General features: G+C 42.8%; 3 protein-coding genes across 3 annotated transcripts in view; all 3 read right to left on the reverse strand.

Annotated features, from left to right (window-relative positions):
• Nucleotides 1-619: 619 nt before the first annotated feature.
• kcnh4a (potassium voltage-gated channel, subfamily H (eag-related), member 4a) lies at nucleotides 620-16,882 on the reverse strand. The gene is made up of 16 exons (XM_084037300.1): nucleotides 16,775-16,882; nucleotides 11,795-12,028; nucleotides 11,401-11,532; nucleotides 11,124-11,257; nucleotides 10,675-10,927; nucleotides 8,188-8,345; nucleotides 6,487-6,691; nucleotides 5,955-6,149; nucleotides 5,671-5,870; nucleotides 4,338-4,587; nucleotides 4,040-4,254; nucleotides 3,820-3,858; nucleotides 3,040-3,407; nucleotides 2,862-2,941; nucleotides 2,534-2,610; nucleotides 620-2,337 (listed from the first exon to the last, which is right to left on the reverse strand). Exons 1-16 carry the CDS (start codon nucleotides 16,848-16,850, stop codon nucleotides 1,405-1,407), a joined length of 3,549 nt encoding a protein of 1,182 aa, XP_083893426.1. The 5' UTR covers nucleotides 16,851-16,882; the 3' UTR covers nucleotides 620-1,404.
• A 1,665-nt stretch (nucleotides 16,883-18,547) lies between these two features.
• Nucleotides 18,548-20,720, reverse strand: hcrt (hypocretin (orexin) neuropeptide precursor). The gene is made up of 2 exons (XM_084036534.1): nucleotides 19,920-20,720; nucleotides 18,548-19,130 (listed from the first exon to the last, which is right to left on the reverse strand). The coding sequence occupies exons 1-2, from the start codon at nucleotides 20,001-20,003 to the stop codon at nucleotides 18,771-18,773; spliced, it is 444 nt and encodes a 147-aa protein (XP_083892660.1). The 5' UTR covers nucleotides 20,004-20,720; the 3' UTR covers nucleotides 18,548-18,770.
• A 334-nt stretch (nucleotides 20,721-21,054) lies between these two features.
• The window catches only part of LOC311031693 (inactive phospholipase C-like protein 2), a 52,798-nt gene continuing 46,918 nt past the window's right edge, over nucleotides 21,055-26,934 (reverse strand). Inside the window, exons 5-6 of the mRNA XM_084038112.1 lie at nucleotides 26,220-26,329; nucleotides 21,055-22,935 (exon numbers count right to left, since the gene is read on the reverse strand). Coding sequence (XP_083894238.1) covers nucleotides 22,489-22,935; nucleotides 26,220-26,329 — 557 coding nt within the window. The 3' untranslated portion in view covers nucleotides 21,055-22,488. The remainder of the gene's footprint in view (nucleotides 22,936-26,219; nucleotides 26,330-26,934) is intronic.

Genomic DNA, 26,934 nt, shown 5'->3' on the forward strand with positions numbered 1-26,934 from the left:
AGGGCCTTTAACAGGCCATTCAGTCAGTGTCTTCATTTCAAATGTACGAATATTGCATCAATATGTTTGCCTACTTCTTAAAAAAAAGACATGAACACTGCAAACCAATTTCTAAAGCATCAGAGCTAAACTACTTACTACGTATGCTATATTTCAAATGAGTCAAGTTGAATTTGAACACACAGGTGGAATGTAAATAAGTATATTTATTCAAGATAGACCTACTTGAGTATTTCTGTTTCATGCTACTTTACTCCGTCACATGTTCTTAAAAATAAACAGTGAAAACTATTGTGATTTTCTCCATCAACTTAATCAGACTTTTATCTCAGTTTGAAGGTGAACAATCAGATGAGTATCATGTTCAGGTTAGTTTTTCTGTACTGTTGAAATGACAGCATTGTTTAGTTGTAACCAGCGCTCACCACTAGATGGCTGCATACCCACACACTAGCTCACACAAGTCCAGGCACACTGCAAAATGCTTTTTAGTGTACCAGATAACTTGCTTTTATAAATATCCAAATAATCCTGTGTTGAATGCTAAAGAGTGAGAGAGCAAGCATGGGTCTTGGTTGCCGTTGCATATATATATAAAAAAAAACATGAATACACAATGACTTATAAAATGTTTTATTCAGTTGTGGCAGTAGGGTTTCAGCAGTTTTAGTGCATTGTTCGATGGTTGATTTTGAATTTCTGTCTTAATGAAAATAATGAAATTGTGCTTAGAGTTTAGCTTTTTGTTGATACAAGTTTTCAGAATTGTGTGCATAGTTACTTTTTTTGTGTGTATACAATGTAGAAAAAAGTGTACTGCAGCATTTAGATGTCAGCAAACCCAGTTGGTAATATTGCAAATATATAAATATTGCAATACTTTCATCAGAGGGCCATATATCACCATTGTGTTTCCTCTGCAGCCACAGTCACGTAACAGACATTTATTTAAATTAAAGTCTTTGAGATTGCCACTTTAAAAATATATAATTGAATCATCTCCATCATGCATTTACATGGCTTTGTTGAGTACTCCATTCTGATTGGTCAAATAAGGGGATTTGTTGGCCTGTTGTTTTTCTTTATAGGAAACCACTGCTATGATAACAGACTGTGGCACATTACGATCGCCATACACAGAGAGGGAACCTTTTCTATCTCTTTTTTTAAAGCAGAAGCAATCCAATTGTTTTTAAATTAGTATGTTGTGTCAAATTGTTGATATGTATTTTTCAGTAGTAACTGTAACAGAATAATGTGAGTGGGTCAGGGTGAGTCAAGACCTGCTCAGTTGTCAGATACATGTCACAATAATCTAGCTCGCTGTACAATATCCCTTATGTAAATCACAATAATCAGTCATCAGTGTGAGCTTTGTATTCTCTACACATCCAAGAGGGGAGGTTAAACTTCTACATCCTGTGATTCAGTACTGTCTGTCCTCTCTTGATACAGTGAAGCTCTACAGACCCTGGTGTCTGTTACCTGCCCCAGCAGAGGATATGCCAGATCCTGTGTGTGGTGAATAGGGCTGGATCCTACTGGGTCATTCTGCCTGGGGGCATTGATAAAGCCCTCTTGGCCCTGGTTGTACCCTATGCATGTGGAAGTGTGGATTGCTGAAGGGGTGAGGGGGCTGAAGGTAGTGTGATATTGCGACTGACTAGTGTAAGTGATGGAGGAATGGGTGGGTGTCTGGGAGTTGGTCTGATGTGTGGGATCAGAGTGGGTTTGGACACTCAGAGATGGATGGGAGCAGCCAGAATTTACTGGGGAACAAAGAGGATGAGAGTTGCTCATCGTGGGAAAAGAGGCGTGGCATGGCACCTGTGGGGCTTGACCAATCACTGGGAAGCTGCTGAAACCAGAAGTGAGACCCAGGAGAGATGCCCCTCCCTGGGCGTGTGAGTGGGTCATGCAGGGGGAGTTTGGTGTTGTTCTTGAGGTTGGAAAGGGCCCATGCTGGCTCTGCAACCTATGGGCTGAGGTTCCTTCTCTGTCAGAGTCACACAGATGTAAACAGCATGACACATGGCTTGATGAGTTTGGCAAGGTGGGACTTATTCCCTGGGAGGGCATCCCACTGCAGCCCCACACATTTCGGGCAGGGTGGCTAATTGATTCATGATGGAGTTGCAGACCGGTGGCAATATTTAAAGCAACATTGGACTGCCAGTTCCTGGAAGAAGTCACACTGGGACTGGGGACCATCTGTAAGCCATAGCAGTAGGAGGAGGCTGCAGGGGTTTGGAGCGTGGCCATATGAGACTGTAGGAAATGCATTAAGTCGTGGAGCTCCGTTGCCAGGTTGGATACCTCTTGGTTCAAGCTGCTCACCTGGGGCAAAAAGAAAAATTGCTTCATGGCATGTTTACCTTTTAATAATTGAACTCCTAAAAGACAACAATCATTGAGGATAAGGACAATAGCATTTAACATTGTAGTATATTCACTACTTACAGTATATTTAACTGTAAAATTAATAACATAATCATTTCTAATTTCTATTTTTATATTGCATATTATACCATACCTCTCTGTTCAGTCTGCTGATGTTCTGTGTCACCTCCTCTGTCTCCAGAAGCAGGTTTGCACTCACCTGGAACCCATCTGGAAAAGGATCAACAGCTGATTTGAGATAATGCAATACAAACAATATCACATCTAACTCCAAATGAGTAGGATTATAGTTACTGCTTGAATATCGGGAAACAAAATGAATCACAATGTGTTAAATTGGATATCTCCCTATGTTTATTCAACTATGCAAAATTTAGAGTTAATTTGTTCCTGAAAAGTGATTTTTATCAACATCTTTGCTGTCCTAATCGTCTACTTGTCATCCACTGTGCAGACTTCACCTTTTACATCAGGCTTTGTCTCGTTCTGCTCTTCATTAAATTGAAATGTGCGACCATTGTCCTCAATCCCATCCACGACCCTAGCGGAGACACAAATCAGTGTTACATAGTTTTAAATAGCAAAACTGCAAACTCATGACTGCATCATATTTGCGGAGAAGAAGGATGAACATGTTACCTGGGGCTCAGGTTCAGTGGACTAACACAAGGCAAGGATGGCATGAGCAGATTGGCAGGCCGCTGGTTGGAGTCTGGGTCAGTGATATGACTGATCAGAGGAGAGCGAGAGAGCTCCTGATTGATGAATGGCTGAGTAGGGGGGCTGCGGCTTCTTCCGCCCTGAACAGGTGAGCGGTGGATGTGGAGCGCGTTGATGTGGTGAAGCTCCCCTCCTAACAGGGTGCTGAGGCGGGGCTGGCGAACAGGGCTGCCTACTCCATGTAACAGGGGCACCTGTCTCTGCTGAGAGCGGCTCATGTCTTCTCCATGTTTGGCATCATCTGCCTCAGCAATATAGGGTAGTTTATGGCCCATAGAAGCATGACCCTGAGGATGGATGGAAGCATTTAATTTAATTTAATTTCTGTCGTCAAATATAGTAAGTGTGAGTGCTAAATTAAGAAGAATTAAACAAAGAAACTACAGCCTTGAACTGGAAGTGAACTTTGGAAATTGTGGTCTATTTTGTGTCTGCATAGCGAGCAAGGTTACGCTTCTGAAAGCATGCTTTCTGGGACAGAAATCCCATTGTCTGCACACAAAACCAGTGTTGCTTTGTTGACTTGTACAGTGTCATAAGGATCATTTTAGGCTTCTCTTGCTAAACTTATTTTAAGTTTAATCTCTTGATAACCTAATTGGTGCTGTCTGTTTAGCCCATATATGCTGTTTCCATCACTTTACCCAGCAGCATCATATCCATCTTGATCTATTAATTACCTCAGTGAGGCACACATACCTGAGGCAGCTTGGAAAACCATGGAAACGTCGTCACCCCCTAGAGATATGAAATTCAAAATTAACAAGGTATTTTTTTTATCACACATTCTATATTTGATGGCAAAGTATCGCTATGTTGTAGCTAATGAGCACAGGCACAATTATTGAAACACGGATCCATTGACATTCTGTCTGTTTCTGTAGTGTTCACTGTTTAAATGTGGCAGCAAAGGTCTTACATCAGCTTCACTGCCCTCTCTCAGGTTGTAGGTGAGGTTGTGGTGGATGTCAGAGCTGAACCGACTGCCATACTCTGGGTACAGCCCAAGGACCTCCCTCAAAGCCCTAACACTGATGTACTGCAAGTCACAGTAGGTCAGCGCCTTCACATCTGCATTGGTCTTGATCACCTGGTCATGTTCCGGGATATCGGCCCCAATAAGGTCACCTTTGCCTGTAAGGATTGTCGATGAGAACAATATGAAAAGGTGCAGAATGAGTAAGAGAGGAAGTGTTTTACACTTGGTGCACACTGACCCAGGATGGCCAGGACCATGTCATCTTTCAGAACCTCCAGGGAGCCGGAGCAGACAAAATAGTTGGCTTGCAGGGCGTCTCCTTGGCGTATGAGGTATTCCCCAGGAGCACAGAAAGAGGTCTTGATATGCAGGGAGAGGGACCGCAGACACCCTCTGCTGGCTCGCTCGAATACAGGCAGCTGCAGGATGTCTTTGTTCAGGTGCATAGCAATGTCAGCTCGCAGTTCATCTGGGAAGTCATGCAGCAGCTAAGAAAGAGGACAGGAAAAAGTCCTCAATCACCACTGGAATGTGAACATACCCCCAACTCTCTTTTTATAGACGTGCTTCTCTACACTAAATGCTTTCACACAAAACGATCACACATATCCATAAGGATGACACCCTTGATCTAATTTTGCATATGAGATAGCTGTGGTGTCATGGGTGAAAGCAAACGTAGAAGAAAAGAGTTCTCTCCCCTTCGTTGTAATCAGAGCGGCAGTAAGTCTCTCTGTCATAACCTCAGTCACTGTAAAGGCATCTCAGGTACCTTTATAGACCTTTGACCCCCCATTACCTCTGTTTTGATCTCAGTTAGCTCAGGATAAATGGATTATTGTGTTATATTACAGATCTCCTGTCTGTGTCAAGGCACCCTCTTTCACTGTTTCCAGATTTCCCCCATGACCATTCAAAGAGCAGGTGCAAATGTGGTGGAAACAGACGGTTTTCGTGAAATTGTCACTGCTGTTTTAATGCACAGGCCTATCAGGGCTCAAGCCTTTGGGGCCTGACAAAGGGTGGCATCCAAATAAAAATGAGTAATTGAGTCGAGATGGTGCTCAGAAAGCTTGAGAAAGTCATAGCCCACTCAACAAGAATTAGACATTTTCACCTTGATTTACTAGCAGCATACTGCAAGAGCAAATAAAGACATCCATAATGGTTTAAAAGGTTGATGCATTTACATGGCGTGCCAAGGTGCGAAGTAAAAACAGATAAAAGTTGTTGAAGCCAACATGTTCTCAGAAATCAGTTGCTCTGTCTGTTACCTTCAACGGTGAATAAATTATGTGCAGATGGTGGCGACGAGTGTTAATTACTTGGAATTACAGGGAACTTCTAGAACAAAGCTCTGTTTGCAACACAGTCTACCTTAGGAAGTGGGAAAGGCATAACATCTCTGAATCTAGCTGAATGCTAGAAAATGCTATTGTCTTTTCATTGAGAATAAATCGTCGTCTTTTCACGAATGGTCTTTTTTACTTAAGTAGGAATCAGTATTTGAATTGAGAAAAATGTTTGAAGATATCACAGGTAAATGGGTGCTAACTTGTGATTCTACCCACCTCATTGGCGTTGATGCCATTGTTGACTGACCAGGTGGCCTGAAAGTACTCCAGGGTCCTCTGCTTCAGCAGCTGAGGGAGCCGGTGCACCCGGATGAAGTCCTTGAGATCCTTCATCCGGGTGTGGTAGAGAGAGCGCCGCGAGTACATGCGCTGGATGATGGCCGTCACGTTGCCGAAGACCACCGCGTGCATCAGGGCTGGTGGGAGGTGGGAGAGGGACGTGACACGATGAACGTTTGTCAAAAATTCTTGGAATGTTCTGCGATCACAAGTGAACTCACCACCCATGAGCATAATGCAGATGGAGAAGATTTTCTCTGCGTCTGTATTGGCGCACACGTTGCCGAAGCCGACACTGGTGAGGCTGCTGAGGGTGAAGTAGAGAGAGGCGATGTAGGCGCTGGGGATGGAGGGACCCCCCACGGTGCGGTTGATGTATGGGGTCTCCAGGCGCTTGCCCAACTCCGGAAGCCAGCCTTGTGACCGAGTCAAGGAGATGGTTGTATAAGATAATTGGCGTCATAGATGACTAAACTAATGAGTCCGATTCAATGGATGACCTTTTTTTTTTTTGGTTGGTGATATAATAGGATGATATACTGTCTTACTGGTGATATAATGAAATGAGCCTGTGACCTGAACTTCCTCCAGGCTGAGAGGGGACAAGCTAGACGTTGGAATAATGCCGAGGCATTCAGGCATTCAAGCATTTCACGGCCCTTTGAGCTCAGCAAAGCTTAATGAGTGAGGAAGAGCATGAAGGCCTCGGTTCAGCGGTGCTGGCTAAGACTGTCAAACACACACAATGCTCACCTATGTCCCAGGTAACGGGGTTGCTCTCTATCTCCTTGCGTCCGATGACATACCAGACACAAGCCATCCAGTGAGCCAGCAGAGCAAACACAGACATGAGCAGGGTCAGGACCACGGCGCTGTACTGGGAGTAGCGGTCCAGTTTCTGTAAGAGGCGCAGCAGACGCAGCAGACGCACCGTCTTCAACAAGTGCACCAGCGAGGTCTGGGCGAGGAGAGAGAGAGCAGAACACACCAGCTGGATCACTTTATAGCACCTTCTTTTTTTGGGGATTACTAAATCGTGTTGGTCTTCCTGCATCCAGGGACGTGACGGTGGCGGTTGCTGGAGGTGAGGAGGAACTACAGAGTGCTATTTCAGCTTTGGTAGGTGTGGAGCAATGCCTTTCAAAAACGTGAAATGTTCTCTCCGCTTGTATTGCAAATTATGTTATATTTCCATTGTGAAATTTGCATCCCAAAATATGTGTGTACAGTTCACATTTTACAGTGTTTCGGCCGATATTCAGCAGGTCACACGAGGCTGCTGCTGCTGCTGCTGCTGCTGCTGCTGCAGCGAGGACAACATGACGGGGATCCTCCAGAACCTGAGCTGCCGAGCAATCGTCAACTGGTGGAGCTTTTGCTCAAATTGCTGTCAAATGTCAACAGAAACTGAATCATTCAGCTGTAATGAATGTCGGCGGTGGGCAATTTCTGTCGGATGCTGTCGCCGACGACAACCCAGAGAGAGCGAGTCATGCATGCATGACTATACATGGAAGTGGGATGTATATGTAGGCTATGTGGGATGTATGGCAATTTTGGGGCAACTTTTTATGTTTATGTGGAAGGTTGTTTCCTTTATTCACGTGTTGTGAGTTGTTTATATATCAGACTAAAGATGCTAAGAGAACTTGTTTGATTAGTACACACTGGAGAATCTACAATGACCTACAAATACCATAAAACCCACATAACACCCACATAAAAGGTGTTGAATTTTCCCTTCGATGCGTGTTCCTGCACATTTCTTTCTTCCACTCTTATTCAATAAGAACGATTTGTTGATATAACCTTTGACCTATCCTCTTTTTACTTCTAACCTTGATACAGCGCCGTTTCTCTTTTCTGAAGCATTTACCCTGAAAATCTGTCTGTCAACTGAACCAAGGCTGCAGTTATAAGCAAGCCAAAGGACATTTACTTGAATAGCACCTTTACAAAAGAAAGAACTGTATGAAGAACAAATGTAAAAAAAAACATAGGACAAGGACACTCATGAATAGGATTTTTTTTAAAGATTCAAACAAAATAAGAAAAAAAAGCTGAAATACAACAAGACAAAAAGTAGAATAAAGATATGAGCAGATATGCGCAGAGAAAATAAAAAAGTTGAACTCAATGAAATTGTGCAGCAAACAGAAAGGTTTTCAGCGCTGAAAGAGAGATGTCTTTGTGAGTCAGCTGAGGCCTGTGGCAAAGTAAGACTAATGCATGAGAAGGACTAGCGTTTATCTGCAGGAGAGAAACCGAAACGGGCAGACAGACGACAATGCTCAGTGAAGTGGTTGAATGTAGAGGAATAATCATCTCTAGTCCGATGCTCTGGGGGAACAACACTTAGTGGCTATAGTCCTAAAGTTAGAGCACTTAAAGAGGAAGAAAGCAGAAAAGCTAAGGACATGCTGTACTTCCAGATACGTGAAACGATAAACGTACCACCGTGATGTTGAAAGCATAGAGAAGGTCAAAGGGCAACGCAGCGATCAGATCCACAAAGAACCAAGTGGTGCAGTAATGGAGGTAGATGGAGCGGGCGTCGTACACCACCTGACCTGACTGACTCACATAGGTGGTACGGAAATTCAAGATAATATCTGAAAAGGAGAGAAGCAGAGGAAATATCACACCGACAAAAATAAAACAGAAAAGGAACAGCGTTTTATAATTGCACGATACAGTCAGGTCTCAGATGGGAGTTTACTGGGACTATAGCTAAGGTACTTACAAAAATATTTGTAACGTTATCAATTTATGGAGCTAGAACAGTCTCATAATTCACAAATGCACACAGAAATTCACAAATGCACACAGAAATTCACAAATGCACAAAAAAGATTTACAAATGTATTTGGGGATTTGTATATACATGTGACTCAAAACACAAATACATTTTCAATGCACACACAAATATGTTTCATTTCATATGTAAGTAAAAAATATTCACATATAAAAAACAAGATTCATAAACATATTTCCAATGCACACACAAATCTAAAAAAAAATCACAAATACATGAATGTTAAAGTATTTGCAATCTTCATCAAATACGCATTTGGGGCTTGTTACATTCATATATGAACTGTTGGACCTGTATTTACAAAGTGCTTTTCATTTGTAAACCTCCCTGCATTTGTGTGTGAAACTTTTGAGACTCCCCTGACGTGACTCTGATCCACAAATGCGTTTTTTCTAAGAGGAGGTTGTCTGTAGCCAATCAGATGTCTCCCTCCTTTACAGCCAATCACGTGAGTGTCTCCCCCAAAAGTCTAAAACACAACTCCGCCCGCACCGGTTCATCTTCCCCAGAATGAGGGAATAAATTACTTCCATAAAATGCTTCTTTATAAAAGAAAAATAGATATTTATATAACTGTACACCTAATCTATACAGCATAAAGACAGGGAGCACAGGAAGAAGGGAAATTATCTCCAGAAATAAGGTCGATTCTGGCTCTAGCACCCATATCCCTCCAACGCAACGCACTCACGTGATTGGCTGTAAAGGAGGGAGACATCTGATTGGCTCCAGACAACCTCCTCTTAGAAAAAACGCATTTGTGGATCAGAGTCACGTCAGGGGAGTCTCAAAAGTTTCACACACAAATGCAGGGAGGTTTACAAATGAAAAGCACTTTGTAAATACAGGTCCAACAGTTCATATATGAATGTAACAAGCCCCAAATGCGTATTTGATGAAGATTGCAAATACTTTAACATTCATGTATTTGTGATTTTTTTTTAGATTTGTGTGTGCATTGGAAATATGTTTATGAATCTTGTTTTTTATATGTGAATATTTTTTACTTACATATGAAATTAAACATATTTGTGTGTGCATTGAAAATGTATTTGTGTTTTGAGTCACATGTATATACAAATCCCCAAATACATTTGTAAATCTTTTTTGTGCATTTGTGAATTTCTGTGTGCATTTGTGAATTATGAGACTGTTCTAGCTCCATATCAATTATTTAACAATTCTTCAGAATGCAGCGCACTAGGGGATAATAATAAAATGTAAAACAGTATTTCCCAACAAACGTATGAACTTATTGCTTGTTAACGTGACCAGGGAGACGGTGATTGACTTTGGAAGGGAGAGGATGGCTTCACAACCCCTTTGCATTCTGGGACAGGAATTGACGTGGTGGAGGATTACAAGCCGTCTGCAAACCAGACACATTTGAAGTTGTGGTGGTAAGGAAGACACGAAACAAATTGTTATCCATTCTGGATAATAAACCCGAGCGTCCTCTCCACCTCTCTTCTCTAACACACACTGATTCAGCTTCGCTGTCATAAGGACTGATACTTTTCACTTGCTCCTACACTGAAAAGAAGAGCTCTTCTTTATGTATTGCAATACGATTGCATGGAGAGAGCGTTGGTGAATTGAAATGAAGCTGGTTCAGGGACAGCCTTGGTAGTAGCTCACTGACCAAACTGATTTACCTTCACTTAGAGGAAAGATGGAACAACGGCGCGTGGTACCAGGTGAGCTCATTTTGTCCACAGGCCAATTTGTTGAGAGATAGGAAGTTACTGAGCCTCGTGACGGACGCGCTATCACACTTCGTTTGGAGGAAAAGTGGGACGAAGTGAGAGAGATCTAACTATGATTCGTAACCTGGGGCAACAGAGACACGGTGAGTGGGCGAGTTAAGGTGCAGACGTACGTGTGGGAAACCACTGCAGCTGCACTGAGATATATATAGATATATATTGTTCTTCATTAAACTAAAATTGTTGTCTCGTGATTCTGCCCCAACATGAAGGTCAGCTGAGGTGCAGCTTGCAATCAGTGCCGGTTTATGTTACATTAAAATGCTACATGCTAAGTAGGTTGCAGTAAGAATCCAACCGACCAATCCAAACACACAATGATAAGAGCTTTTTTTTGACCAGACAAAAAATAAATCATACCGAGTATGAAAAGCATCTCCACCGCTATGTCACTGCCTATGGTGCTGCGGCTGACAAGCGAGTGATAGTCGCCGCCCTCATCATGACTGACAAAGCAGATGTCATAAGGCACGGTGACAGCAACATAGAAGGTGGCCAGTAGAATCAGCCAGTCCCACAGGGCCTTGGAGATGCTGTAGTGTAGCAGGATGAAACGGGACTTCTTCACGGCCGCCACCTTGTACTCGGGTGGAGATGGTTTCTGAAACACACTCTGAACGCCACGCCATATATCAATCACATGTTCGTCGACACAGCTGGATAACATTTCTAAATACATGTTTGAATAGGCTCAAATAAACAATGGTCTTCCATCTGTTGTCTGTCGGTTTGAAGAGAGCACGTGTTTATTCTAAGGAAAGTAGCATTATGAAATGAATCATCTCGATGATCCAGTGGCCTGCACTCACATTGGTCACTTTCCTCTTGCCCCTCTTGGTGAACAGGTTGTTAAGGTGGTGCAGGATAGTCCTTCCCCTCTCTCGAGCTTGGGAAAAGTGGGACTGATTCCGTTTGCTGCTCCGGTAAGAAGTCTCTGACATACCTGTGGGCAAAACCACCAGACTCACTGAATTCCTGTACTTACCAAAGTCCATTTAATTAAAAATTGAATAGATGAAGGCGAGAGCATGACATTTTGAAGATGGAATTAAAATGGAAAAGTATAAAGATAGAGCCGGGCCTCACCGTCTGCTGGGCTGTAGTGATGACTTTTCCCATATGATTCACTGACATCTTTGAAGGACAAGAGGAACAGCACCACCTCACCTTTCTCATTTTTAATTGGCACAATATCCAGGAGGCACCAAAATGGATTTCCTGAGGATATTAGAAAAGTTATTACATTGAGACCACCAAACAATTGAGCTCGGCCATACCCCCTCAAATAATGACTTGATTTCTATTAACACTGGAATAAAATTTATCTTTTCCCCCCTTGCAGTTAACCTTACCTCACCTTTCTTTAAAAATGCCTGTCCACACAAGAAGGGCCAGGAAAGTGGTTTCATCCCCAATTCTAAATGTCTACAAATTCTTTTAGGTTAGGTTTAAAACCAACATTAAAAAGTATGATCCTCACCATTTTTCCTATAGAAGCAGACGTCTCCCTGGTACTCCTGCTGGCCATCCAGAGCTTTGTCTAGCTGTTGGGTTACACTCTCCGCGGTCTCGACTCCATGGAGGAAGCTGCATGTGCAAGTTTTCTGCATCACTTCGGTCCGAACGAAGCCAGTCAACTCACAGAACCCATCCGAGCAGTACACGATGGGGTAGCCATGACGACCGTGAGCATTTCCCAGTAGGAAGTTACTGTCTGCAAGGGAAATAAAGGTTGGAGGTAACGCTGCTGGATGACCTTGAGGGGGACTGATTGAACAGCATGCCATATTGTGCTTTTCTAACTACACAGCTGTGACACACATATGAAAGAGTAATCTGAACAGACATGGCAACCAGGTTCTGTTGCCGTTCCTTGCATCTACTTCTCCCCAGATTGGATTTCTCTGTTGATGCACCAACAGAAAACAACTTTTCTTTTTCTGAGTCATTCTGTCTGACTCCAGATCAGAGCCCCGTTATAGTCTAGTGTACATCAGAGAGGGCTTTGAAGTAAGCTAGTGGTGTGTATTGAGCCTATATACGCAGGGCTCCAGCTGGCTCCATGGGGGACCGGTGCCTCAGTGAGGCCTTGGCGCCTAATTAGCATGAGGAGCATGTTTTCATCCCGCCACCGGTTGTACACACAAACACACTGCCCTTGAAGGATCCATCCATCCATTTCCTGCTGCTCATCTGTGACCTCATAGGCAGGCTACAAACATCCCTCAACGTTTCCCAGCCCCTGAAAGCTGGATGACACATATATGCTACTCTGTCCAGCATGTTCTGGCTAAAACCTGGGCTCTCCTACCAGTTGGATGTTCCCCCAAAACCTCCACAGGAAGGTTTCCTCATCAGCTGTCTGAAACACCACAACCGGCTCCAAGTGACCATGTCCAAACACCTGAACTCCTTCACTTGGGGAAGCAATTCACGGTCATTTTGGAGGATGCAGGATATAGGATATAGTGTATTGCATTACAGGAGTTTCAATCTTTTTAAATAATTGATCATTATAATACTTTCTTTTTTCCTTTTTAAATAATTGGCAGAATATCCAGGAGGCCTCAAAAATAAAATAAAGTTATTACACGGATATTACCCAACAATACAGCTAGACGGTACCCCCTAAAATAATGTCTGGATTTCTATGAACTGGCTGGAATAAAAACAAATCAAAAATGTCCCTTGCAGTAAACCTCTTTTCGTCTTTTTGTCAATTATATACCAATGAGTTTAGGTGTAACTACAGGAATAATTGCTGTATAATGCAAAACAGTTCTAAATCACCACATCCTCACAAATAGCCATGAAGTTGAATCAAGTCTTCTGAATATGATGTAATGCAGGATTGTTTGACTGCATTATTATGGACCTAAAAACAACATGCAGTTACCAGGCAACCAGCCAAGACTCCAGGAAGTTTTTATAGATACTTGTTTGTACAGATTGCATGCTCATTTGATGCCTTCAGACAGAGACAGACTTACTCTTTCAATCTTTGTGCTAAGTTAGCAGGATGCTAGCTCTAGCATCATATATAACTTCATATTTTTTACATACACCCATGTGACACTCTTATTTTGGAATATGTCTTTAACAGTATACTTGGGGAATTGGTTTAAATGATGTCGCGTGTTGCTGCAAAATTGCCATTTATATGTGTTCAAAATGTTGTTTTTACTGCTAAGATTGATTTCTTCTGCTGGCAATAAAAAAAAAAAAAAAAAAACACATAGACCCAGAAAACATTTCTCATACTTCGGCTGAGGAGCAGCTTTCCGCTAAAATTTTAATATGGAGTTAATGAATAACAGAGAATTCTCATAAGGCAGTAGAATGAATACTTCTCTGTCTGAAAGTCGTTTTAACGCCTGAGAAATAATGGGGGAGCTGACGAGCTTTGACAATTCAGAACATCCAGTCTGATCCAGACAGATCCTTGAAAATGAAAGAAACTTATTTTTGCTAACTGCTGGAACACCGAAGAGTCATTTTAGGGCAAGAAGTGTAGGTGGGGAAGCAGAAGAAAATGATAATGAAACTGCAATGAAAGAATCCACTGAATTTGGTCTTCAAGATGCTGTAAGCCAAAATCACAGAATAGTTACATAACAAATAGTTTCTTCTTTTTAATCTATAAGAAGAGCTATATAAATATTATATATAGTATATATTATAATACATTTGGACTAGATTTGACCTCAGGTGAAGCATGATGTACTATAAGAACTCTCAATGACACACGATCGAGCGACATGTTTTCTGTCCATGGAAACCATACAAAAGAAGCTTTTTAGTAAACGTATGAGTAATCTCCCTCCTTACAAACTATCTAGATCATTAGTTTGGGAATACAGTAGTCCAGCTCATAATACATTCTTAATACTCTGCAGATTGATTTGTTGGGAGAAAACAGCCAGTCCACAGTTCATTAAAAAGAGAAACAAAGCAAAATCCTGCAACCATCCATTGACTGATACATGTCTGCCTCCACTCGTCTCCATATAACTCTAAATATCCCTTCAATATTTAGACAGATGGAGCGAGTCTACTGAATGGTGTCTTCTGTCATTTATTGATTCAGTCGCTCTCTGAATGCAAGCTGATTCAAATTCAAACAAACACCTTTGTGTTGTAAAACATAATATAATGCTGATATACCTGCAAACACAACACTGAACACCTGTAGGCTACTTCAACCAGTTTTCATGAGGCTGATGCTGACAATAACGCATGCAGGTTTAGATCCACCAGATCCATTACATATTGTTTTTAAACGTAAAAGGATGACCAAGCAGTGTTTGCTCCCGAGGAACAGACATGCATTCAGTGGTGTGTGGATATTCTCTATGTGTGCAGTTAATCTCACAACAGAGAAAGAAATTAAGACCTTTCCACGCTCATGTTGCCATAGCAATTTGTGTCGAGAAAAATATAACATATGGCAATGCTGAAATTTGCATCTGCACGGTTACCAAGGCACTGCGCCCTCACAGATAAAAGACCTGCAGCATCAGCCTTCTTCATACTTGACTCTAAAACACTACACACACACACACACACACACACACGCACACACACACACACACACACACACACACACACACACACACACACACACACACACACACACTCTATCAGCCACCAATACCAGGCTGGAGAAGGAATTTCTCTGTGAGACTCCCTCACAGTCATTTCTGGTCAGTACATGTCTAAGCTTCTCAGTACATGTTGTGAATCATTATAATAAATTAATTTTAATTAATTTTTCATGGTCACATTTGCTTCTTTGCAGTTAAGCTGCAGTCACTCAAACGCAGTGATTCTTACCACTATTTATCCATGACAGCAGTTATGAAGAGGAAAGATGCAATTTGAACACCTGCAGGAAATTAGCAGAAGAGGCTGTCCACAAGGAGGGATAAAGAAAAGCTGGAACTATTTCCCAATATGATACTCGTGATCCTGCAGTACAGCAAGATAATCGATCATATTAGATGCCAGAAATGTTAACATTAATTGAATAAGCTGATATTAATTATGTTTGGAGGCTGTAATTGACTACATGCAAAACTCTAAACAGTTCACTTCACCTGCAAAACCGACTCAACAATCGTCATGACAACACCACACACTGTCACTCAGAATACATCGAGACGAAAAACACTAAACTCAAACCCCAACACAATAGTTACACACTTTTCATTTTTACAGTTTGAATAATTTTCTTGAAAGAAAAGAGTGAAATTCTTTCACATGAAAATTTGTATTTTATAACATACCAGTTTTTTCGGACAAGAACGAAAATCAGCAGTTTGCTTATATATATATATATATATATATATATATATATATATATTATACATGAGTAATATCAGTTGCTGCATGCTCTGCCTCTACACAAAAACGCTGTGTGGAGAGAAACAGTTTATGAAACAAGGAGTCTGTCTGTCTGTCTGACAGGTTCATCAACCAATTTGCAGAAGTGTAATGAATGAATTAATGAATCAGTGGAGGTAGTCAAAGTCAAGGTCCACTTTTTCATTTTTACGGCAATAACTGTAAAAAAAAATGTAATGTGACATAACAGTTTTGTAATAATCGCTGTGCATTCCCATCAGGTATGTTTTTCTGTGCTCGATGGCAGAATCTTTTTTAAATGAGTGACTCTGTGCTAAAAACAGATCTGGGCCTGAATTTAGCAGCGGTGTCAAAAAGCCAATTTTCACCCAAACACTAACACCTCTGTTCCCTTATTTGCGATGTTGAAAAAGAATATGTGCGAAAGATGTGAAACTAACTGAAAAAATGCAGACACTCCCAGGAAAGTGTATGCATATTATCTGTTTGGTAGATTGAAATTGTGGGAACGATGACAAAGGATTTATTTAACATTTCTTTTATTTGACTGAAAAATGCACAAATCGTGAAACTAATAAGCAGCTCTCCAATTCAACAAGTGGCTCTTCAGCTCCAATACATCATCCTATACGACACTGTCCGACTCCATCTCAAGCTCTGCTTCACTGTCACAACTTGCCGTCTCATAATTGGATCTCACGACCAGTGGACCCGTTTGTCGACAGCAGTGTTTTTCAGTGCCAGTCACAATCCCAAACTAGGTTACAAAAATGCCAAAGGCTGAACTCCTAAAAGCTCAACTGGTGGAGTTGCAATTTCAATCTATTTGTAGGCGTCATAATTTTAGCTTGATCATGTGTGTCTCTGCAGAAAAAAAAAAGTTTGCAACTCATTGACTGCAGAATTTTGATTTGAATGACCAGCAGAGCAAATCCAAAGATGTACGCAACCAAAATGATGCTCTTGTTTCATTACATTTAACCTGCAAGCCATCATTAAATACGCATGTTGTCACTATTTACCTCGCCAAGCCATGACATCATTGATATTTAAGTTAAGTTGAGACAGTCGTATCTCTTCTAGGAAATATACTCACGAGTGCCATCGAAGTGTTTCGCTATGGTGTCCAAGAAGGTGTTTTGGGGAGCGAGGAGGCCCTTCATCACAGGCATCTTGGACCGGATTAGGAGAAGGCTTCAGACTCAGCGTGTTCCCAGTCACCATTCACCAAAGAGGACCTGAAAGAAAACCACGGCGGCTCCTCGTGGCTCGCCTCCAACTCTTCTGATGGAGTCGTTTCTATTGTGCGACGCCGTCGGGAGGAAACCTCTGACCTCTTCGGTAGAGAGCTCTGAGGTGTTGTGGCTCCTCTCTCGGCATCGAGTCTGGATCGTTCAGGGTTCACTCGTGCATCCCTCTCCTCTCAGCACTGCTCCGGTATCACAGTGAAGCCTCGGCTTCTCTTCAGTCAGTCTAACTCCACTCACCATGGTTCCTGCCACCTCTGAGTACCCTGCCTCTCTCTCTCTCTCTCTCTCTCCCCTCCTCCCTCCATATCTCATACAAAAGCCTGAACCATCCCCCTTTGCACACACAGTAAATGTATCAGTTATCTCTCACCATCTCTCTCTTACGGCGTGAGTTCTTAGACACGTACTGATCACACATCCGCAGCAGTTAATAACAATCACTTTCTTTTCTGAAACTCCCTGTCAGGAGGGACACGAGGCTGTTCTGTCGCTCACTTTAAGTTGTACATCATATTATTGTACATATGTATGTATATACATAACATCACTCACTTCTTCTTTGTATAGCATGCTTGCCAATTATCGCCGTCCTCCAGCTTCCATGTGGAGTGAAATGTGTAAAATCACACGTCCACTGAGACGTGACATTTCATTAATGCATAGGAGATTCAAACCTACACTTATTCACCAAAAGGTCAAAAACTCATCCAATTAAAAGCAATGTAAGTTTTCATATCAAAGGGATTTTTTAAAAATGATTATAGCCTATATTAATCCACACAATTCTTTTTTGTTGTCAGATTAAGGTACTTTACAACATCAGATGTAATCTAACGGCTGGTAAAATGACTCATTTAGAGAGAAGCTATTTGCTGTAACAGTCCTCCTTAAATGTGTCTCTAACGTAGCCTAATACGTGTGAGATGAGCCAAAGAGTTAGAAAACTCAGTTCACAAACTTTACCGACAGCTTCTCAATCATTTTCTTAAATGGTCTCAGAGGTCAGTGGTACAGGAGTCGTGTCAACAAGGGGCAAAGTCTGATTATTACCAGGATATTATTGAAAGGCACATTTATTTATTTTTATTTGTTTTACATCTGAGAGGAATAGAACAAACTTGGATTTCATAGATTGGATTTGGGTCTGTTATTTTCTCTGGACCCTCCCCTTTATTTGAATGTGATCTCTGCCAAAAAACCTAAAAGACACTTCCCTGGACTCCCTAAACCATCACAATACTTACAAAATACTAAAACTACCAAACGTTAATAATCTGTGTTTTGCTCCTTCATAAAGTTGTGATTCTACAAGATAGTTTCAATGAGATTCTACTTTAAGTTGTTTGAATCACATCAATGAAATACTAATAATACTAATGAGGTTAATTAATTTGCTTTAAAAAGAGACAAAACATACAATAAACAAAGTTAAAGATGAATTTGACAGAAAGGATTATTTATTTTCTAGAGATATAGCGATAAAATCGTTATTGTGACTTCTATTGGTCACGATAGTGAAAATCTGATGTAATATTTAGGTCTTACCATAGAAAAACCACCAAAGAATGATTAAAGACAATTTGTCAGCTTTATATTTTTATTACCTTTCCCCTCCCCTATATATGTACAACATTACACATCTCCCCAATGTAAACGGATAGCCCAGTGCACAGCACATCACATTCTATAAGGCACAGTTCAAAGAAGATCGCAAAATAGTTTTTACACAAGCAAAACAAAATACACATCTTGTGTAATAACCCTCAACAAACAGGTTGGCTTTGTTTTTCCACCTAGATTTGAAAAGTGGTATAGGCTACTTACACCATGAGGTATACAGGTTCAAACAGGCAGTGGTGTTGTGATGGTGGCCTCAGCCATCCAGTCCATGTACTGTTCTCCAGCCCTCTCTTCGGTCCTCTTCCCCATAGTCAGGATCCCTGCCGCTTGATTCCTGGAGCCTTGGAGGAGCTGGTGCAGTCGGCTCTGCAAGTTATGCTCGTCTTCCTTCCGTTTCCCCAGAGTGAGGATGCCGGCGGCGGCGTCTCCGGTGAGTCTTCCCTCAAAGCTCTTGCTGCCAGACGGACACAGCAACACGTAGAGGCGACAGGAGTGAGCTGGTTGTCTGCAGCATTGGGACACGCTGTGAGCATCACAAGCCAGTTGAGACAGCAGCAACATCCAAACCAGCACCAGGACTTTCTGATGGGCAAAAGAGACTCGTTAGACTCAAATTCCCACAACTCCCACAAGTGTATGATCTGCAGGCGTGAAAAGTCACAGAAATTATTCTTTATAATTCTTTGTTGCACCATGCACAAAAGGTTCTTAATAGATGGATAAACTGCTATGTATAATAAACACAAGTCACCAAATGTCCAATAAGATGATGCTGACATTAAACAAAACCCTAACTTCTAGTCAAGGAGAGAGAATCACCATATTTGGATAATTCTACTGTGCACAATTATTTATGATGCCTGAAAGAGATGAATCACTGGAATTCCAATGACATCATTCTGACATGTTTTCCACATATGGATGCCAAAACCTTAATTAGTTACATAAATAAAATCACATTTTATACTTTGTGAAGTTTCTATTTTTGGTAACCCGAGCTGATTATATGAGCATGATCACGCCTAAGCGGGAGAAATTAGGTAATTTTCCTAGAAATCGATACATAAGTCAGCGATGCTCATGGAGGCTGGGCGACTTTGTAACCCTTCTCCTTAGACACAGACGATGATACAACGCAAAAACAAGACAAATACAAATTACACCGAATTAGGTGAAACCATAATGTGGATTACACACAACAATTATTATCACATATACTCAAGAGTTGGATAAAAACTAGTAACGGCTGCTCCTTCTGTCTTGGCGAGGCTGTGAAAATAAATGGCGAGATGAAAAAGACCACCAACATAAATGAGTAACCACCTCTAAACTGCATGGATTTGCATGTCAAATAAACTGGAGCTGCCTTACCCTGTTGGACGTGTCCATCCCAGCAGTGTTGTGGAAGTTGGTAGGGAACCACAGCATCTTCTTACTTGTGTGAAGGGGAGTCATCTGATCTTCTTATCTCCCCGGTGGGAGAGTTGTGTCATTTATATCGATGTGGTCGGTGGACGTCATTCAGGACAACCACAAACATCACACGCTTATTCTTCTCTTTGCTCATTTGAAGGGTTGATGTCACGCTCGCTGCCGTTAATTAGTCTCCTGTTGCAGATCATCACCAAGGCACTCCTCCGGACCGCTGATGAACTACAGGTATGTCTTTGTGGCCGCATGCCAAAGGTTTCTGAAGACGCAGCGTTACGATGACTGTTGAGGGACGGAAGTCAATTAGCTAATGTGTCCTAGGAGTTCTGAAATATAAATATATGCCAAAAAGCCCAGATGCCCTTTCTGAGTGCTAATAACAAGCTCTTTCAAAAGGCAAACTAATTAGGCTCTATGGCCTTTATTGTACAAAAGGCAGCATAGTGACACACCAGCAAGTGTTTCGTCTGAGTTTTCACTCAGTTTGCAAACAGTGTGGATGAATCTGTGGGCCTACAGTCTGAAAAGACCTCCCAACGTCAAGTAGGACTGTTTCAATGAAAAAGCTACGACGCTGTTCCCACGCTTTACAACCCGGAGAGTACCGGCACTCTCATAAGGAAACACAACAGGATCACAAAATCACTCGAAAGCAATTATCGATGATCAGATTCTTTTCATCCTCACATCCTCTTTCACTTAATATCTGTTGCCATCTTATGGACAACAGGAAGCATTGCTCTAAATAGATGCACTCGGTTATGATCAAATAAATGGCTCTCCTTCTTGTTTATTGATAAGAGAATTTTAGACCAAGAGCTTTAACCGTGCATCACAGCGCATCAACAGCAATCAATAAAGTCTTCCAAAAGCTTTATTGATTGTTGAGATTCTCTGTGAAAGCTGGTCTCAAAATGCTCTAAAGCACTGCCGAGTCACTTCTTTCAGTCGGTCTCTGAGTCATTTTCAGTAAAATATCAGTCCACGTGCTTTGTGATAATTTGCTGAAATTGGGCATATTTACATCATTGTAAATAACATTTGCATGCATCTGAACGTCATTAAAGAGAAATGAAGAAGAGGAGATGGGATTAACGATGAAGCCAGTTTTAATGGGCCACTCAGAGGAGCTCTTACAGAATCCACACTCACTTTGCAGTGAGACACATTTCAGGTTATTGTTTGACCCTTGTGTTGTGGCGCTTACCAGAAAACCCCGTGTTCCAGTCCCACATGCACTGGTTAAATCACTGTATATGTGAAAGTAATGCTAAAAAAAAAGAAAGTAAAAGAACCAGAATATCAATAGAACTAACAACAATTATTATAATATCAATCATTAATGTCTGTCTTTAGAATTATTATAGCAATATATGTTCCCTTCGTACATTTTACATACAGTTTACATCTATATTCACTTTTATTCGTGTTTTTATTGACAGCAGTACAATGTCTCTGTTGACCTTTGACCTCTTAACAAGCAGGGTCAAATATTCCAGTTGTGATTGGCTGGCGAGCTGCGCCACCTACGGACGAGGGCGAGCTCCACCCTGGGGACCAAAACATTGACTCACGTTAACGTCACACACACACAGCCCCTGGGAGGGAGACACGGAGACCCTGCGGGGAGAGTCCATGAATGCTAAAGAACCTAATTCCTATGGAATGACACCGGAGATGCGTGGGGCTCGATGGAGGCGGACGCCGGCGAGGGCTTCAAGAAGGGCATTAACGTGACTGAACACATCCACAGCTGTGGTTGGTGTTCTCTATTCCGGCTGAAATGGACATCTGTGATGCCGACAGAGCTCAGCTAGCCCAGCTGCTCTACATTGTGAACTTAAAATGAAAATGGCATCCTCTTCACTGAAAGGAACGAGGGTTTGCACGTAGCTTTACATCTAGGATGGAAGAGGATGAAAAAAAATTAAAAGCTGAAAGACATGCCGAGACGTCTCGGGAAATTAAAAAGGCAAATTTGCGGCAGAAAACGCCGATGTGAGGTAAAGCCTGTACCCACAGAGCAAGGGGATGTAATGGAGAGGCATGTAAGTAGCACTCCCCAGAGAGAGACAGAGCTATCTAACTGATCCCACTGCTGAGCGTTGCCAGTTCGTTACCAGCTGTAACGCTTTTCACAAGAGAGAAGACAGAAGAGACCTGAACTTCCTGCCTCAGATGGAAGATTATCTTCCAAATCCGCGACTGAGGAAAGTAAACATCAGTTTTCCCATCTCGTTCTGAAATGTGTGATTGAAGTGTGAGGTCTCTCTCTCTCTTCTCCCTCAGCTCTCTGGCCAACACAAACCTCGTCTCAGACTTGTGTCTCGCTTCTAACACGGCGGGTCTTTCTCCCCGTCATCATCTCTTTAATCCTCTCAGCCACTTCCTCCAGCTCCTTTCGGTGGCTGGCCTCCTGCTTTCCCCCTACACCCTTTTGCTTCTCCATCTCCATCTCGCTCTCTCTGTCTCTCTTTGGGTAGGATTCTCTGTGGGCACAGGCTGCGGGTCAGCAGGATCCCGCAGGATCGTCGCTGGCCATCCCTTTCTCGGGGATGGCGTCCAGAGGTCCCGCTGCCCTCTGCTGCTGGCTCTGGAACTGAAACTGGAGCGGGGTTAGGGCAGGGGGCTGAGTGTAGGGCGGCGGTTTGGACACAGTTTGAACCAGAGGGAGAGCCTGGAGCTGGGGAAGGGGATGAAGATACGCTTGGGGTGCTGTCTGGGATTGGGGCTGAGTTTGGGTGGTGGGCTGGTGCTGTGGAGGAGGCGGCGGGTGGGTCTTGGCCTGAGGCTGTTGCTGGATCTGGACCTGCTGCGGCTGCTGGTGAGGATGGTGCTGGAGCTGTGGGGAAGACGCTCCGTTCTTACTGAGGCCGCAGGACTGAGCTGCACAGTGGATCTGACGCAGGGTGTCCAGGGCCTCGCTCTTAGCGTGCTTCAGCAGGTCTGCCTGGCCCTGGGATGGAGAGAGACAAAAAGAATGGTTTGTCAACAACACATGTGGCGACAAAAATAGCAGGAAACATCTTTGATATCCATTCCCTCCATATAGGAGTATATTTTAGTAGTGCAGTACTTCATACGATGCAGAAGGGGGCAGTAGAAAGCCACTGAATGAAGGCCTCTGGTTGCCTGCCAGCCCTTCATACTGCTCCTCTCAGCTGGTGAATAGTGTTGTCATATGGTGATAATGTTATACTACATTTCTGCTCTTTATTTGGGAGCACCCCAGAGACAAATCCCTGCCATATGCGGAGGAAGTGGTCAGGGCAGGCATCCTGATTTACAGCACTGTCAAGTCAATGCGGGCCACTGCCATGGCTGCCTGCCACCTTAAGCTAGCTGCCACTGCCATGTGGAAATGTGGTCGAGTCTTCTCCACAGGCGCTTTATTCCTGTGTGTTGAGAAGTGCTTATATTATTAGAACTGGCCAAAAGAAGAAAAAGAAAGGAAATCTGACCACATGCTTTTTTAAATCGCAGCCACACCCCCGTCTCTTTCTTTACTCCACCTTCCCTCCGACATCTGCTCGCAAACAAGTTGGAAGAGGACTCGGTGAATCCGTTTATTCTCCCTCCCTCCCACTGAACTCCAGCCTGGATGTGGTCTGACCCGTCGTGACAGCTCATTAACCTAACATCTCTTTTAAGAGACACAGATGACCCGTTGTGCATCAGACTGAAGCGTACTGTAAACGGCCAAAGTGCCACAAGGCAGGCAGAGCGGTGGGACATATTGCAGAGTGAGTAAAGGTGCCGCCCAGCGCTCGGCTCCCAGGTGATGTTAATCCGCTGCGAGTGGCCTTTCACCTGAGCCACTCCGGCACGCAAAAAACACGAGCATGAATAAGTCATATGTTTGAAAAGAACGGAAATTATGTAAGTCGTGACTCACTGGGCATAAAAATAAGACGGTGAGAAGACGGATCTGCTGCCGGAGCCAGATCACGACGCCGCTCGTATTTGGGTTCGTTCACCAGCTGGCCTGAAGCTATCCCCGGGGGGCTAACTCCAAGCAAGGGCAGCCACCAAATCCCACCACTATATCCTCATTAAATCCTCTCCTAATCTCCTACCGTCCATCCTATCGATAGGAATTGGACATCATATTATTTTAAGGTGGTAGACGTAGATCGGGGGTAGGGTTGTGACATGCAGCTCAACTCCAACACTGATGGACATTTAGAAGTTCCCACTCAAACCTTCATCTATCGTCGAAAACAAAATCTGTGAGCTTGAGAGGGAAACGGCATAAAATTAGCGCCGGCGAGACAAAAAGGGACTAGAGTACAATGGAAGAGTGAACATGTGAGCTACTTAAGTAGGAGCTTGATGGGTTGCATAATAAAATGCCTCAAACAACAGTTTGTCACAGTGGAAACTACAATGCTGAGTGATTTGGGAGACAACAAGAATCCACACCCGTTATTCCCCTTAAAAAGGAACGACAATCAAAGCCTCCCTTCCAGCCTCTCTGGCTTCGCCTTTCTGATGACTGACAGCATGGCATCAGCAGCCATGTTTCCCTCAGTTGTCAAGGGGATTTAAGTGCACTTTGGAAATGCTGTTGTTGTTTGAATCAACTGGTTTGGAGCAATCAGTTCAATGATCTTCAGAATGATTTAAGTTGTTTACATATTCCATTTATCGCAATCATTCTTTTTTTTTTTTACGGAAAAAACAACTCAATAGAGCGTTCATCTGATTTTGTGGTTTCCATACAGCTTTTCTCAAACGGAATGGAAACATGGCTACAGGTAGAAATGCAGAAATCGCGGCTGGAGATTTGAGAACGAGATCACGCGACTCTTTCTCTCACAGATTCCCCACCAGCCACCAGCAAGAGCATACAGGCCTGCTGAGGATCCGGAGAGGATGTCTGAGGGAGATAACTGCGCGTGGCTGCCAGTCTTGGCAAACACCAAATGTTCAGTATGGGACACGGCTTACACCTGAAGAATGAGAGGATGAAGAGGAGGAGGAGGAGCTATGTGTGCATGCCAAGATGCCTTCATGTGGCCTCAAAGAAATGAGGACTAGGGAAGGACGAAGGAGGGAAGTGTGTGTTTGGAGGGACAAGGCATGCTGGGAGGAGTTTAGGGACGAGGGAGTGCGGGTGAGAAAGGGATTATGTTTGGGTGTCAACCTGTTATATTATTAAAGCATGTGTGTTTCCCAATTCTAGAAAGTGCCATGAAGCTTAATAATACATCATGCTGTTGCACATACGGCCACTGTAGGCCATTAGTGCATGAGAAATGGAAGAAAAGAACAGGTTCAACACTGATTTATGTGTTCTATAACCTTCTCTAATCCTGACACGTTTAGTCGGTTCATCACTGGGTCAAAAATGTAGAGGGAATCATTGAAGTTGTTTCCATTTTGCTTCATTGTAAATTAAATCTATAAAGACTAAACAAGCAATCGAAAGACACTTTTTTCCCTCTGTTTTCTGACACTTTATAGACTAAACTATTAATCAGTTAATTGCAAAACTGTTAGTTGCGGCCCTAATCCTTACTCTCCTTCTATCTGCAGATATGAAAGAGAGAGAATGATCAAACAATCAGACATCGACCTAACCTGACACTCAAGCAAAAAGCTCAGCCAAGGGAGCTTCTTCACTCAATACTAAATGATTTCAGGGTGATGAGATGAGATAAAAATATCCTGGCTGCTCTGCCCTCGCTCAGCCACACGGCCCCACAGTGCAGAGTACAGTCTGAGCAGCATGTGGTGCTTTATCAGTGCGGGTATTAGCGACCCCGCTCACAGGGCGGAGGAGGCGAGGCCGTCGGGCGACCTTATCTCACCGTGTCATGGGGGCAGGCGGAGACAAACGCGCCTTTTTTGCGTCCCCTCGTGAGGAATAACAGCGCAGCGTGAGTGTGCGTCTACAAACGAGTGTGAACAATTCCGTGGACGTGTCATGTCAAGATAGTTACATGTGCAAATAAAAACAGTGTTTGGAATCAACTGCAATTAATTAAGAGATTAAAGGATTAGAGAGGAGGCAAATACAATTAGCCAAGAGGGCTTTCTTAAGACACCATGTAGCTTAATCTTAGCAACAGAATGTGGGATTGCTTATCCATCTGATTAAAGTCTCCAAAATAATCTCACATGTTGACATCAATCAAAGGTATTAGCCAGGCCTCTACAGATCTGGAGGTATATATAGTAGGTTCACATGGGTATTTGTTGTGCTGAAGGCCAGGTGCCAGGTGGGATTCCTCTGACCTTGAGAACGGTGATGTTCCAAGCGTAGCTCTCCATGGCCTTCTGAAGTTTGCGGCCTTTCAGACCCTCCTTCGCTCCGATGCGATGCAGGTCCTCATGGAAGTCCAGACCTGGACACAAACAGAGACACACACACGGCGGGTCAAGTAAAAAAGTTTATATCAGTAAAGCCAAAAACTGAACGGATATTTTAGCAAGTCACAGTCTGTCTTAGAGTACATCATTTACATAAAAAGCAGGGCTCCAACTCCAAAAATTTAGCCAAGATGAAAAAAAGCCAACATGTTCTCAGTAATACATCGATTACTTGTTTCTTAACTTTCCACCATCTGTTAACTAATACACAGAACCAAAAACATAATAAAAAAAACCTTAATGAAAGTACTGATACACAAACTGTTGCGCTTGCTTTTTCACTGTGCGATGTTTGCAGCACAAAGTATGCAGAACAGAAGCCAGCTCCTCACAACAGCCTTAATTGGCATGATTGCAGTTCACTATAGGATGTGCTGCAGTGCTAATGGGGCTAAAATTGGGCTAGTGCAACGCAGGCTAACCCTTAATCAAGTAGGTCCGGCTTCATTTAGCCCACACATTACTAATCCTCCGGGATTTAAGAACAAACTCCTCCTAAAGCTGTACGTTTCAGCCGCTGGCCTTATGCCGCTCCAGCTTGGATTCACTGTAAAGACGTTATGGACACAAAATACACTAT

The sequence above is a fragment of the Eutrigla gurnardus genome (assembly GCF_963514095.1).
Source record: "Eutrigla gurnardus genome assembly, chromosome: 20".
In the NCBI taxonomy this organism is placed as follows: domain Eukaryota; kingdom Metazoa; phylum Chordata; class Actinopteri; order Perciformes; family Triglidae; genus Eutrigla; species Eutrigla gurnardus.

Bases quoted from the DNA above. Each gene is read 5' to 3' on its own strand.
- kcnh4a (XM_084037300.1), bottom strand. From the start codon at position 16,850: ATGCCTGTGATGAAGGGCCTCCTCGCTCCCCAAAACACCTTCTTGGAC. The intron at 6,692-8,187 runs GTACGTTTATCG...CTCCTCGCCCAG, and splicing joins ATGCTTTCAACATCACGGTG to ACCTCGCTGGTGCACTTGTT. The intron at 4,588-5,670 runs GTGGGTAGAATC...CCTCTTTCTTAG, and splicing joins ATGGCATCAACGCCAATGAG to CTGCTGCATGACTTCCCAGA.
- hcrt (XM_084036534.1), bottom strand. From the start codon at position 20,003: ATGACTCCCCTTCACACAAGTAAGAAGATGCTGTGGTTCCCTACCAAC. The intron at 19,131-19,919 runs GTAAGGCAGCTC...TTTGCCCATCAG, and splicing joins GGATGGACACGTCCAACAGG to AAAGTCCTGGTGCTGGTTTG.